This window comes from Myxocyprinus asiaticus, chromosome 4 (genome assembly GCF_019703515.2).
Source record: "Myxocyprinus asiaticus isolate MX2 ecotype Aquarium Trade chromosome 4, UBuf_Myxa_2, whole genome shotgun sequence".
In the NCBI taxonomy this organism is placed as follows: Eukaryota; Metazoa; Chordata; class Actinopteri; order Cypriniformes; family Catostomidae; genus Myxocyprinus; species Myxocyprinus asiaticus.
In genome coordinates this window covers 19,991,171-20,006,787 of record NC_059347.1, presented here as the reverse complement: position 1 = coordinate 20,006,787, position 15,617 = coordinate 19,991,171, and the positions used below count along the sequence as shown (strand labels likewise).

General features: G+C 41.9%; 1 protein-coding gene across 5 annotated transcripts in view; it reads left to right on the top strand.

The window, feature by feature from the left end:
- Positions 1–15,617, top strand: part of LOC127433721 (SH2 domain-containing protein 3C-like) — a 22,205-nt gene extending 6,588 nt beyond the window's left edge. For all 5 annotated transcript variants that reach the window (XM_051685900.1, XM_051685873.1, XM_051685892.1 and 2 more), the window contains exons 3-11: positions 5,420–5,548; positions 5,700–6,133; positions 9,664–9,728; positions 9,835–10,304; positions 13,015–13,130; positions 13,235–13,406; positions 13,614–13,725; positions 14,483–14,689; positions 14,998–15,617. In XM_051685900.1, the coding sequence (XP_051541860.1) occupies positions 5,420–5,548; positions 5,700–6,133; positions 9,664–9,728; positions 9,835–10,304; positions 13,015–13,130; positions 13,235–13,406; positions 13,614–13,725; positions 14,483–14,689; positions 14,998–15,167 (1,875 nt within the window). In that variant the 3' untranslated portion in view covers positions 15,168–15,617. The remainder of the gene's footprint in view (positions 1–5,419; positions 5,549–5,699; positions 6,134–9,663; positions 9,729–9,834; positions 10,305–13,014; positions 13,131–13,234; positions 13,407–13,613; positions 13,726–14,482; positions 14,690–14,997) is intronic.

Genomic DNA, 15,617 nt, shown 5'->3' with positions numbered 1-15,617 from the left:
ACGTCACACTTTGCTTCCTTGTTTGCCCATTATTAGTTAATCTGTCTCACCTGCCCTGCATTTAACCTGTTTGATTTCTCTCCCTATTTTAGTCTCCTTGTTTGTGCTGTTCAGTGCCAGTTCGTCTTGTTTCATGTTTCATGTCGGTCCTGTTTCCCTTTACCTTATCTAGTCTGTTGGTTCCAGTCGGTCCTGGTCCCAATTCATCCACCCCTACAGCCCTACACCATTTTGCTCTTCGTTGGACTTTGTGTTTTTCCCCTATGGGGTAGTTTATGTTGGTTTTTGTTTATTTTTATATTAATAAATCCCCTTTTTTTTCACTCTGCGTTTGGGTCCTGAGCCTCTGTTGATTCTCTGCAAAACCCTGACAAGTTGTGCACGAGTAATTGATATCAAGTAGTCATTCAGCTTTAAATATTCGACTAGTAAGAACATTACTTGAATATTTGATTTTCCTTTGTGCCTTTGTCTGCCATGGGCACAATGATACTGCTTCTCTCACCTAAATCTTGGCATTACTACATTTACATTGACACCAGAAAGTGTCTTATTGCGATAAAGTGGGTTATTGCAAGAAAACAGCATTCCCGTTTACATGCACTGTTTAAGCAGCATACTCTTTACTCCCATTTACATGCGGTTCCATCAGTAAGCAGCTTTCTTCAAAGCAATGTAATTTTCTCGCTATTTGTAAATAACGCACATGGCATCCAAGGAAGACTTCACAATTTTACTCTCTGTTGATTCACTTTATTTCCAGATATTCCAGAGCTGTTGCTGTGTTTGTTTCCTTAACTTACTATCACGACCTGCAGCTGAATTGCGATGCAGTAGTGGGGATTCCCACCTTACATAAAATGTCTCGGTTATGTATGCAACCTCGGTTCCCTGAGACGAAGGGAATGAGACATTGCGTGCTAACGCATACGGGGAGTTGTCCTTCCACATGACCTAGTTGAAACCTCTCTACAATAATGCCAATATTCTAATATTGGCTATGGTGTTTGAGCCCCACCCTTTTAGGCACGAAGCTGTCCGCTATAAAAGCAGGTGCACAAATACCATTCCTCAGAATTTTCTGACTGAGGGACAAGGAGCACATCGCTTGCACCTCAGAAGAACTTTTAGTCTTGTAGTGCATCCAACATTCGCAATGTCTTGTTCCCTTCGTTTCAGGGAACATAACTGAGATGTTCCCTTACGATTCAGTACACTTGATATTGCGTGCTAACACATATGGGGAACAGAATCCCATCACACCACACTACATGACATAACCTTCCAGAGAGGAAACATGACGGCGCAGTCCTGCGGGAAGGCGACCGACATGAGTATGCCACAAGTGAGTGACCCTCATGTTGGGCCAGGAGGGGAGCACTCAGAATGAATATATGAACTATAGTCATAGAGTATGAATTAACCCCTTCACGAACCCAGTCGGAAAAGGAGTTTATTTATAATGAAAGTGCTTGTGACTTTCAGGTAAATTACAATGGCCTGATGATGGCGGTTGTGTAAAATGATGGGGAGCCGTACTTAAGGGGAGGGGCATAAGTATATGTTTGGCAAACGAAATAGCAAGTGCTCTAAAGAGAGAGGGATTGTGAAGAGAGAGATGTTACATATAGGATGTAAAACCTTGCGAATGTGTTTTGAGAACACCATCCTACTGCAAAAAATATATCTTGTAAAGACACAACATTCATCCATGCCCATGAGGAGGCCGTGCCTTTAGTTGAGTGTGCTTTAACACCAATTGGGCAGATCTTACCCTGCGACTTGTAAACCAGGGCAATCGCATCAACAATCCAGTGAGAAAGTCTTTGCTTGGAGATGGAATTTCCTTTCATGCATCCTCCATAGCACACAAAGAGCTGATCAGAGAGTGTGAACTGGCGGTTGTGCTCAATGTATGCGTGTAGCACCCGCACAGGGCATAACAAATGCAAGGATTGTTCCTCATCCGAATTAAATGGAGGGAAGAAAGCTTGAAGGTGAACCACCTGTGCATCTGAAGGGCGTGGTTAGAACCTTAGGCACATAGCCTTTTTTGAGTTTGAGAGTGGCATTTGAAAGACCGGGGCCAAACTCCAGACATGAATTGTCAATTGATATTGCATGTAAGTCACCGACCTGTTTTACTGAGGCCAGAGCCAGCAGTAGTGCGGTCTTAATGGAGAGCATGCGCAAATCAACAGAGTCCAAAGGCTCGAAGGGGGCCCTGTGAGCGCTTTTAGGACCAAAGTTATGTCCCAAGTCGGGACAGTAGCCGGCCGAGATGGTTTTAATCATCTTGCTCCTCTAAGGAACTTTATGATTGAATGATTTGCCTATAGTGGCGCCGGCTTCAGGTGCGTGAAACGCAGATATAATCACATAAACTTTGAGCATTGACGGAGTGAGTCCTGCGTCTAATTGCTCTTGAAGAAATATGAGAATTTCATGTATGGGGCAGTTTACTGGGTCTTGTGAAAGACACCAATCAGTGAACATATTCCATTTTAGCATGTAGAGGTGTCTCTTGTACATGCTCTGGCCTGTAAAATGGTGTTCATGACTGAATGCATCAGTTCTGGCGCATTTAGCGTGCTCCGATCAGGGGTCACACATGCAGGTTCCACAGCTTGGGCTGGGGATGCCAGATTGTACCTTACGCTTGAGAGAGGAGATCTCTCCTCTGCGGTATTTCCCATGGCAAGCTATATAACATCATTTCGGCGCAATTAACAGAACTGTTTCCATGTCCACTCGGACTTTGCTGATGACAGAATGAAGGAGGCACACCGGGGGAAGAACATACTTGCGTTTCGCCAGCCATACGTGGGCCAGCGTGTCATGGCGACATATATACACCACTACTGTTGTGTTGTCCGAACGAATCATAATGTGGTGATTCATAATATCAGAATGAAAAGCTCTCAAAGCTAGAAAGACAGCCAGTAGCTCTAGGTGGTTGACATGTCATGGCCATTTTGCACCTGTTTTCAGTAGTTCAGTAGTTGGGCATAACCATTTTCTTCCCCATGATCCACATTGGAGAAGATGTAATCACTGTGCAGGTAAGCTGAATAGGGCGCGCGCCAGGATTTTGACAGTTCATTATGAACTTCAGGGAAGAATGGGGCAGATCTACGAGACACGGCCGCTTGACGGCGTCCGGACTGCAGGAATCATTCATCAAGGCAAGATTGTGTAGGTTCCTCTGGAGGAGACCACTCTATATCGAGCTCTTTGACTGCCCTTGAAAGGACGTGAAGCATCTCCTTGTCATTGACGCACGTACATGCTCCTCACCCTCGCTGGGGGAGGGGTGGTAGCATCATCCACTGACCACTCACCTGGTGCAGTGAGAGACATGACTCTCCACGTGCGCTCCTGTGGAGGGCCGTAGCTCGTCACGCACATAATGTATCAGCATAGACGTGTTGCATGGAGACTGTGGGGCATGTGCCGGCACAAAGACCACCTCAAATTCATCCTGCTCGAACTTGCGGGTGGGAGGGCGCGGGAGGCTGAATCGTCCCTCAGAACGAGGGCGATTCACGAGCACAGCGTCTTAAGACTCATGCCCTCGCAGTGATATATATTTATATTTCACACAATATACAATTGCTTTGTAAGGATACACAACACCTGCCGAAGCGCTGTGGATAATCAGGATGCTGAAGCGGCCCATTCACCAGCGAAGCATCAAGCGGCGAGGCGGAGTGATGTTTGTCGGAGCACTGCAGGGGAGCGGAGAGTCTTCTCTTTGCTGTGAAGATTCCGCCTGCTGACTCATGTAGTCGACGTTGAAGCATTAGAGGGCTTCTAGACGAGAGATGAATTGCTGTCTTGAAGGAAGAAGGTTCTGAGGAATGGTGTTTGTGCACCTGCTTTTATAGCGGACAGCTTTGCCCCGCCGGCTCAAACACCATAGCCAATATTAGAATATTGGCGTTATTGTAGAGAGGTTTCAACTAGGTCGTGTGGAAGGACAACTCCCCATATGCGTTAGCACGTAATGTTAAGTGTACTGAGTCATAAGAGAACTCTAGGATTCCCTCAATGTACAACTGCATATACAGGGACATTAGGGACAGTCGATATTTTACATTCGTGTGTATAAATGGGTATAGTTTATAATGGATGTGATTTGCCCTCTGTACTCCCAGAAATGTTGAATTCTTTCTGCTGTGTTGACATGTATTTGGGCTCTATCCAATGACATTTGTTATCCCGGTCTGTTCCACGCACCCATCAGAATGCCTCTTATGCGTTTACATGGCCACATAAGCTGCGTTTTCAGAGAGAATCCTAGGTGTGTTAAACCACTTTCTCTTAATCCCTTAATCAGTGTATGGAAATCAGCATTCTTGTTTACATGGCGTTTCAGAACGTCACTTTCTTGTAAAGCACAGGAATAAACCGTTTTCTTAAGTGCATGTAAGTGTGGTCAATGCATTGGTTGGTGCTGTGGGTGCATAACGTTGTTAAAGGAATAGTTCTCCCAAAAAGAAATATTACATTATTTAAAGGGATCATGACATGACTTTTTTTATTATTTTAATATGTTCCTTGAGGTTCACTTATAAACTCTCTGTCAGAAATGCTGCTTCTCCTTCAAAACTTGACAGTAAACGCCCACTGTTATGATTGGCTCTCTGCTCTTGACTGACCTGCACTCTCCTTGCCATCTCACTGCTCACTACTACTGGGCGGGGCTACAGAAGTGATTAAAGTTAAATTAGGCTTTGATGTGTTGTTGGGGAGGCAGTCAAATGCTAATGTCTACCACAATGTGACATCACAATGTGGAGGAAGTAGAGAACGAGTCATTTTGGCAGCTTGGTTTCAAAAAATGCTCTTTTTGCAGTGAGGAGAACATTTTGAGTTCTGAAACTTACAGAATGTTTTTGTAGTACAAGAACCTCTTATATGTTAAAATATAAAAGAAAATTTGATTCATCATTTCATGACCCCTTTAAACCGATTGTATTGCTCCAGAAGACTTGGCGTATGTTTCTATGTGTGGGTGCAATTTTATTTTATCTAAATGTTATTTATGCAAAATGGTGTTTTTTTTTCTTTTACAGAAAAAACAGGTTCAAATGTTGAAGACTGTACTTATTTTCTTATTTTATTTATTTTTTTATTTATGTGTTAGAGTACTTGACTTCAGAATTACAATATTTTTTAATTTAAAGCCCTTCCTACTTAAACTCCACACAAATACAATGTTGTTAGAAGATATCTTGCTGCAGTGATATATTGGTCTTTTGAAAACTTTAACACAATGATGTCACTTCAACAACTGACCTGAACTGTTGATCTTAGATGTGAGTCACAGCTCTGAAATTTCATCAAAGAGTCATTGGTTTCGTTGGAAGTTTCTCATGGGGTAAGGAGATGATCACTATTTCTTTACTTCCTTTAGTTTTCTAGAGAAACATGCCTACTGAATTCCCTAACAGAGAAACTGAAGAAGGAGTTGGAGATAGAGCTGAATTTGAGCAGCAGTTACTTATCAAGTCACGGCTGGTACCATGGTCGTATACCTTGGGAGGTGAGATAGACCGTGAGAATCAATTTGTCTGCTTGAAGTATTGTGTATTTAGAGAGTTCTAGGCTCACCTCTTTCCTTACTTTAAAATGATATACTTTTTAAAGTAATTTGCAAAAAAATAGATTTATTACTCAGTTATTATCTCACACAGGTGTCTGAGTCTCTTGTGCAACAGAATGGGGATTTTTTAGTCCGTGACTCCCTCACTAGCATTGGAGACTATGCCTTAACCTGCTGCTGGAACCAGAAAACTCTTCATTTCCTAATCAGCAAGGTTCTGCTCAAATCATATGATGCATACACTCAAGTGCAGTACATTCTAGAGGGGGAAACATTTGATTCAGTGCCAGCATTGGTTCACTCCTATGTTGGATATCAACGCCCTCTGACAAAGCAGAGTGATGCCCATGTTTACTCACCAGTTAATAGGACACTTCCACTAAGATACCTTGAGGTCATGTTTGGGCTACCAAGTGTTGAGAACAGTACAGTTAACTCACCAACCCAGCAGATTGGAAGCCACAAGAGGAGGGAAAGTATAACTGTGACAGAGGCTTTGGAAATTAAGCTGATATGCCCACAAAGGTGAGCTCTATGACATAAATTGTTCAGAAAATGCCAAATAGTTCCCTATCTGTCACTCACTCGACGTTGTGTTGATGTAGTGACACTAGGGGTCACTCTTGGGAGCCCCAAACTGCTTTTTGAAAAAAGAATTTGCATGCCACTCCCCCGGACATACGGGTATAAAAGGAGCTGGTATGCAACCACTCATTCAGATTTTCTCTTCGGAGCTGATTGGTTCTATTCATTGAGCTGAATTCACAGAGTTCATTCACCTCGTCTGCTGGATTTACAGTGCATTTCAGCGGCTTCTCCCCCTCTGCACCCGTGGACTGCACGCTTCGTCAGAACAGCAAAAAGAGAGTATATTCTAAAAGAGTATATTTTCAACTCTAAAAGAGTGGCACACAAGGAGCGTCTTTTTAAAGATACCTTTCCGTTTGTGTGTTATTCCTGGTTGCGGTCGTTATCTCTCCACTTCTGACGGCCACGATCGCTGTCTTATGTGTCTGGGTGCTGCCCATGTGGAGACTTTGTTCGTGGATGGGTCTTGTTCTCATTGCGAGAACATGACCATGGCTACGTTGTGGTCGCAGCTTGCCTTCATAAGAAAGCAAGCCACCCCAGCGGCTCCCCGCCTCTGTCCTTCTACCTACAGGTATGAAGCCGTGTCGGTTAGCACTGGGGGCGATTTGGGACTCCAGTGGGACCACCTCCGCCGGGTAACCCCCACAGACCTCCCATTCCTCAGCATGCTCGCTTGCCCTGGTCGGGCTCTCGGATGAGAACGCCGGCTCGTCTCAGGGCGAGTTCGACCTCTTATTCGGGGCCCGGGAAGACGATGAGTTATCGAGCGCAGCATCGGAGAGCGGGCTCGTCCATTCTGACGCGGAGGCTTTGGAGATGACGGACATGCTTTCCCGGGCAGCCGAGATCGTCGGGCTAGAGTGGAAACCTCCACTCTCCCCTGAACACTCGCAGCTCGATGATTGGTTCCTGGGACTCGAGTCCCGAGATGAGATGCCGTGGGACATTGCGTGGTCATCACACCAATCTGTTGCCACCTCTTCAGCCCTTGGACTGACCTTGCATTTCTATGGGCAGGGGTTCCCCTAGAACAGGTCTCCAGGTGCGTGGTTACGATGGACACCTCCAAGATGGGCTGGGGCACCATATGCAATGGGCACACAGCCGCCAGCTCCTGGTCTGGCCCGCGGCTGCATTGGCACATCAACTGCCTCGAGTTGTTGGCAGTACTGCTTGCACTGCGGAGGTCCGGCTGTTAATCCAGGGCAAGCACGTGTTGATCCGAACAGACAACACTCCGACGGTAGCATACATCAACCGCCAGGGCGGTCTACGCTCCCGTTGCATGTCACAACTCGCCCGCCATCTCCTCCTCTGGAGTCACCAGTGCCTCAAGTCACTACGAGCCACTCACATCCCGGGCGACCTCAACACCGCAGCGGATGCGCTGTCATGACAGGTTACGCTCAGGAGAGAGTGGAGACTCCACCCCGAGGTGGTCCAGGTGATTTGGAGTCGATTCGGTTGAGCACAGGTAGACCTGTTTGCTTCCTGGAAATCCTCCCACTGCTCGCTTTGGTATGCTCTGACCGAGGCACCCCTCGGTATAGACGTGCTGGCACACAGCTGGCCCCCTGGACTTCGCAAATACGCATTTCCCACAGTGAGCCTACATGCACAGACCCTGTGCAAGGTCAGGGAGTACGAGGAGCAGATCGTCCTAGTAGCACCCTGCTGGCCCACCCTGATGTGGTTCTCGGACCTCACGCTCCTCGCGACAGAGGTAGGTGCTCCACATTTGGTGGTTCCCCGGAGGTGACCCCATGTGATATCTTCCGCTGAATCGTTTCCCTGTCAGTAAACTGTGTCTTCCTTGGGCAGAGGCCTCTCTGCCCCCGGTCACCATGTTTGTAGAAACTTCTCCCCCTTGGGTAGGACCTACCATGGGACTTCTCCACATGACATACTTCCGACGAGATTCGGTAAGACCATGTGACGTATTTCCACTCAAAAAAAAGCCTGTCCCTATTTTTTGGGCAGTCGACTTGTTCCCGAAGGACCGTTTGACACTCATAAGAGGGTTGGGGGAGGTTACGTGATGGCCTGGTGCACTGGACACGAGGCATACAGCGGTCTGCCTGTCTCGCACTGCCAGTCCACGTAACACAGTTTAGCTGTTTGTGGCGTTTTGTATAGGGACCCCTAGTGTCACTAAATCGACACAACGTCGAGTGAGTGACAAATAGGGAACGTCCTGGTTATTTTCGTAACCTCTGTTCCCTGATGGAGGGAACGAGATGTTGTGTCCCTCTTGCCACAACGCTGAACTATCCGCTGAAATGGCCGGGACCTTGTCTCGGCTCCTCAGCACAAAACCTGAATGAGTGGTTGCATGCCAGCTCCTTTTATACCCATATGTCCAGGGGAGTGGCATGCAAATTCCACTCACCAATTTCCATTGGCCTTTTTTCAAAAAGCAGAGGTGTTTGGGGCTCCCAAGAGAGACCCCTAGTGTCACTACATCGACACAACATCTCGTTCCCTCCATCAGGGAACGGAGGTTACGAAAATAACCAGGACGTTTTTGATGTTAAGGTAAATACACTGATTTCCTCTTGGAAAAAGTAATCATATTACAAATGACTTTTCCTTTAAGTTACTCTCTAAAACACTTTTCAATTCTCAACAAATTCAAAATTGTCAATATTTCCTCCTTGTTCATTTCGCACATAGGTTGATAGTACAGACATACATATTAACATAATTCATGTTTTAAATGAATCATTATACTTAAATAATATTTTTTAGAAAGATGTGTAATTGAAGTAATATACTTACAGTAAAAGTAATTAACTCAGTTAAAGGCTAGTAACTGTAATTGGACAGAACAAGAATTTTAAATGCAGTGCGTTACACTACTTTTTAATTAAAAAAGTAATTAGATTACATTCAACACTGAATACAACTAACCATAAAATTGTGCATAATTAGTAGGCTATAGCAAAATAAAAAGGCTATGTGTACTCTTAAAATGGAGGAGAAAACACATCCCATATTTTTTGTTGTTGACTTCAATTAGACTATTGGGCACACAGCCTTTATTTATATTTATAAATAAATAAATACTCAGACAGCTGTTCACTGGCAGCAAGGATTTTTTAAGGTTTGTGCTGACCACAATTTGTTTTGTGATATGAATTATTGGTTTCCGAATGTATGAACCCATCGATATTCAATAGACATTTAGAGACCAAAATTGACCATTTTCCTATTCAGCCTATGTCTCCTGAATAATTTTGCATATTTTTTTGGGCCTATGCAGTTAATGATCTTATTAATACATTAATACAGTTTAAAGTAGAGGACATTTTTCTTCATTTATGTACGATAAAAAAAACTTGGAACCGTGCTGGGTCGTCAATGTAAAATCTGGGACCTGTGATGGCAAAACCAGTTAAGAACCTCTGCTGTTAATGATGAAAGTGCTGTTTTATTGAGTGATTGTATTGTACTCTATTTCACAGAGATGTGGTGAGGAGCTTTGATGGCACCCTAGTGCAGCACCTTGTAGTGTCCACTTCCCCGACATGTAAGCTTCCTTATGTTCCTCTCAAAACATGCTAAACCAGAACATTTTTTTCTGAGATAGTCTAATAGATTAGTCTTGTAATTGTGCACTCTGCCTTTGTCCGCAGTGACCAGGCAGCGACGGAGTCCCTCAGAAAACAGGAAGTTTGTTATAGTCCCTTCATCACCTGTTCTGCCAAAATCCAGTGAAATCAGGCTTTGTTCATCTCCAACTGAGAACACACTGATCTATTTGGAACCAACAGTGCATCTTCTGTCCACCATGACACATTCCAATCAAAACTATGCCCAAAATGACCCTGCAATTTCTCAACCAGCCTCTGTTGCTGTAAATCATCTCTTTGATCAGATACTTGAAATACATACTTTGGATAGAAGAGAGGAGTATGATGATGATTATTTAGTGCCTTTCACCATAGACACAGTTTCCTGTTTCAGACCTAGTGTGTACCAGTCACCACTGTTGCCCTCAGAAAATAAACCTTTGGAGACTAGAATACTGAAAAGAGTCAAGGACATCCTGTTTGAAGTGGATATTAATACCATGGCAATGCATATCACCAAAACTGACTGCATGGTAGGTTTGATTTTTACAATTTTATTTATTTATTTATTTATTGAGGAACATATTTTTCATACATTGAAGTCCTGCAACTGATTGTGTTATACTGTATTTGGTGTGTTATTATTATTATTATTTTTTTACTTACTCTGGGTCCACTAATCATTTTAAAAGAATAGTTCACCCTAAAAATGAAAACTTTTCATCATTTACTCACCCTCGTGCCATCCCAAATGTGTATGACTTTCTTTCTTCTGCAGAACACAAATTAAGATTTTTAGAATAATATCTCCACTCTGTGAATGGTGATCAAAACATTAAGGGCTCTATTTTTATGAGCGTGCAAAGCGCAGCACTAAGCGCTATGTCTTATCCAATTTTTGTGAGAGCGCTAATTCTAAGTGTAATTTTCGTGCCATTGCAAGAAGTCGTGGGTGGGAGTGTTAGCGCTATTTGTGGGTGGATGCGCGCAAACTGTAGGTGTATTCAGGGTTTGAAATTAACTTTGTCACTCACCAGTCATTTTGGCTAGTAAATTTTTAAGTTACCAGCCATTCAGAAATTCTAGTAGCCAAAACAAAATGTCAGAAATAAACCATGTAATTAAAGATTCAAGTATATTTAACATTAAATCTGTATTTCATGGGGGAGAGCGGGGTACAAACTTTTGGTTTTCTCAAGTTTGTGTAAACACAATTGAAGTTCAAGGTATTTTTCTTTTTTTTTTCACGTTAATTTTACATGTCTGGTACAAATATGTGGTTTTGTTTCATGAATACAGGGTGTAGTTTTTTCATCATGTACCTGGAAAGAAGTGAAGTGAAATGCTACAACATGCCCCATAGTAACATGACTATATGACAATAATTCCCCTCTAACAATTGTTTCAAAACTTGTACCAAGTTTGCCTCATTTTGAATAAACACTAAAAACAGAGATGAAAATAGAACACTTAGAGATAACCTTCGGGTGAAATTTTTCTTTTTGCTACTGTAAAATGAAATTTTCGTGATAACTTCCAAAGTTGTTTTTTTTTTTATTTTTTATTTTGCCACATTTTTTTCCTCTGCACAGTGTTGATATGGCAACAAGTAAACAAATTAAGTTTCGTCTTACCAGTGTTTGTGGAAACTTTTTTCTCTCCTCCACTATGCATGAACAGCTTTTCCTGGTTGACATTCCTGTATGTTTTCCCTTCATCCAGGCCTTTCAAGACGGGCATTTTGGTGGAATTTAGAATGTATTTGACCGTTCAGCCGCGTATCTGCACCATGAGCACTCTCGGACCACATGTGATCTAATGCACACACACAAAGCCGCCTGTCAGTCAAATGGTGCACTGAGGCTGCAGCAGAAGCGATTAAATAAAAAAGTAAATCTTTAAGAAGTTCTTTATTTGTGCCATTTCTCTCTCTATTCTCTTTCCCTTTTGACCTGTTATCAAGATGTAATGAGCACCCACTGGGGTACGCATACTGCCGGTTGGGAATCACTGAGATAGATGGCCTGCATTGTGATAGATAGAACTTCGAATTATAACCCGCCAAATTGGCTAGTGAGTTGAGAGCGTTACCGACCACGGTTGATTTTCACCTGCATATGGTGGGTTGCCGGGTGTTAAATTTAAACCCTGGCTGTACTGTATGTTAATGAAGTGGCGCAAAGCGCAATTTGCTATTTTCCAGAGAAATATGTAATTGTGCTAAGACGTTTCAAAAGCAGGTCTGTTTTCAGTGCAAAGTCCAAACTCAGTTCCTACATTTGCAGTTTGGAAATTCCACAAGAGGTGCTGATAAAGTTCATGTCCAAACTCTGAAAATATTGTGGAACATCAAATTATGTCCCCGACAATCGCCATTTTATGAAATGAAAAAAATTTATTAGATTTGTGTTAAAACTATCTATAGGTCATGGTTTATTTTTCAATTATTATTATGTTTACATTCAAAATTGTTTTTAGGATCTAATTTGTATTGTTTTTTTCCACCTGTTGTCATAGAGTGACTTTTAAGTCACTGCAAAAGGGGCCGGTAGAAGAAGTTTGTGAGGGTAAAATGTTTGGATTTGGTATAATTTTTTCATTATTATTTTTTAATAATAACTTCATTATTTTGATTATATTTTTGTTTCGTTTGAAGTGTAATTTGAATTTAGAAATATTTTTGTTTTCATTTTTTCATGTTTCAATAAATGAATTGCCAATACAATCACTGTCAATACTAGCTATGTTTTGTGTGTAGGTTAAAATTATTAATAATACTTGCATTCTCTGGAATTTAACAGCGCTTACATCCGAATTCTGACGAGAAACACATTTTCCATGTGTATAAAAGGAGCATGTCACTGTCATAGAAATATGCCAGACATTCAACAGTGATGCAGTTGATGCACAAAAGAATGTGTCAATTTTTGTCCATGTTCACTTGCATTGTATGGACCTACAGAGCTGAGATATTCTCCTAAAAATGTTTGTTTGCGTTCATCTAGGATGGCATAAGGGTGAGTAAATGTTGGGAGGATTTTCATTTTTGCGTGAACTATTCCCATGTTCTATTTTTATTTACTTTTTTTTTTACATTTGCTCTGCAAATCAGGTAAAGAGATTTGTACAGATATTAAGTTCTCTTTTCAACCATCCAAATAGAGCTGATACAGCTGCTTGTAACATCTGACTCTGTATACTTATATCAAGATTTAACCATTGACACTCATCTTCACTCTTCAGGTTGCTCGAATTTTGGATATGCCTGAGGAAATGATGAAAGGGATGGGGGTGAGTTCAGGAATGGAGCTACTCACCCTCCCACATGGACATCAGCTCCGTCAAGACCTGTTTGAAAGGTTTGTTACCCACACTTTGTTCTGTAAAAACTTGCTTTGAGAGACAGTTGTCCTTATGACACTCTCCACTTGAGCACAAAATTAACTCTCCTTTGTCCTCTCAGGTTCCACACCATGTCTATTATGTTGGTTGTACAGCTGCTGGGCTGCACAGGCAGTGCTGATGAGAGAGCTGCCCTTCTGCATAAAGTCATCTCCCTAGCCTCTGAACTCAAGAGCAACTTGGGCAATATGTTTGGCTTTGCCATGGTTATGAAATGCCTGGAATTCCCTCAGGTATGGAAGAATGATAAAGCATTGTTCTTAAACCATTAGAAGAATGTCTATCATTAATATACTTAGCCATTTTTGAAGAAAAATATACCAAGCAGTGAAATGAAATAGTGTCAATTCAACTTACCTCTAAATTAAAAACAAACACAAGGAATGTCTTCTTTCTCTACAAGTGTTTTAATGCTCTAATATCAGTCTTTTGCTTTCCAGATTGCTTGTTTGGAGGAAACATGGACCGTTTTACGTCAGAAATACACAGAAAGTGCTGTCCTTTATGAGAAAACCCTTAAACCCTCAATGAAGATGATGAATGATGGAGAAGGTATTTGTAGTATTCATTCACCAACCATATTTGTCCAATGTAATTCATATTCTGTCTGTGATTCAAGTTTATATACTGAGGTTGTCAATCTCCAATGACATATAATTCTCTCATCATTTACTCACCCTCATGCCATCCCAGATGTGTATGACTTTTTTTCTTATGCAGAACATAAATGCAGATTTTTAGAATAATATCTCTGCTCTGATGATCCTCACAATGCAAGTGAATGGTGACCAGAACTTTGAAGGCCCAAAAGGCAGTATAAAAGTAATCCATAAGACTCCAGTGGTTAAATCTATGGCTTCTGAAGTGATATGATAGGTGTGGGTGAGAAACAGATCAATATGTGAGCCCTTTTTTACTAAAACTCTACACTTTCACTTCCACATTCTGGTGTGGAACTGACTTTCACATTCAACCACCTACTGGTTGGGGCTGGTCAAATGTGGAGATTGATAGTAAAAAAGGACTTAAATATTGATCTGATTCTCAACCACACCTATCATTTCGCTTTAGAAAATAAAGATCTAACCACTAGAGTCATATGGATTACTTTTATGCTGCCTTTATCTCATTTTTGGACCTTCTGAGTTCTGGTCACCATTCACTTGCATTTTGAGGACCAACAGAGCTGAGATATTCTTCTAGAATTTTTCATTTGTGTTCTGCAGATGAAAGAAAGTCATACATATCTGGGATGGCATGAGGTTGACTAAATGATGAGAGAATTTTCATTTTCTAAACTCTCCCGCAGAGATAAATGTACCAACAGAGACAACGTTTCCCCATGTGCTCCCCCTGCTGTCCCTTCTTGAGAAGGGTGTTGTGACTCTTGAAGAGTCAGAGTCATGGGAAAGTGCAGACACTGGAGTGGCCATGGTCTTGAGCCATCTGGATTCTGCACGTACAATTGCAAGCAATGGGAGGATCTTCAGTGCTAGTGCAGAGGCCCAACTGCAGGGTAATGGGTTTATAGAATAAACATGTTCTTGCTTCAGATTTTTAGAGATATTTTAGAGAATATGTCTATAATTTTAGAATACACAAGATAATGAGGTGTTGCTTAAACCCTTTGCAATTTATAGTCAGAAAAGAGTATAGAATAAGAACAAAGTTGAATGGAGATATGCTGGTATGCAACATACTGTTTGCTTGCATTAAATGAAACATTAAATTAATTTAAAAAAATTTCTGGTAAAAAGTATAACTAGTGAACTTCTTATATAACTTTGCTGATACATGCTGATAAGTTTGGATTTTTATTTGCAGGGTTTCTGGAAGAACCAGATGTCCGGGAGGTCTTCCTCACAGAGTTTCAGATGCGTCTCCTGTGGGGAAGTGGGGGAGTGGACAGGAATAAAGATGAACGTTATGCAAAGTTTGATGAAGTGCTAACAGCTCTGTCCAACAGGCTAAAGCATTCTCACTCAACGAAATGACAGTGGAAAAGACCACTGTTTACTCTCAGCATAAAATTTACAATATAGTCACTAGGTTTTTTAATTTATTTACAGTTCATTGGTTTAATAGGAATATATGTCTGGAAGGGATGCATGTCTGCAACTGTACCAGACTGATCTCACAGTGAAATCGGAAACAGTAGGTTGACTTTTCTTTAGCTAAAATCAGTCTGTGCTCACTGAAATGTGAAACACTGCCCCCAGTGGCCACTGCGGGAAGTGCTCTTGGGACTATGGGCACGTGTGAACTCCAGACAGAGGGTCCTCTCTGTAGAGTGTAGTGCTATGATGTAGTAAATCTAATCCTCTGCATGGAGCATTTTGTTTTTATGTGTTACACTGACTAGTACATTCGTTACTTTTACAGTATTACACTGAGACATTTGTTAAATACAAATTAAAAATGGTCATAACCATGGATTTCATAAA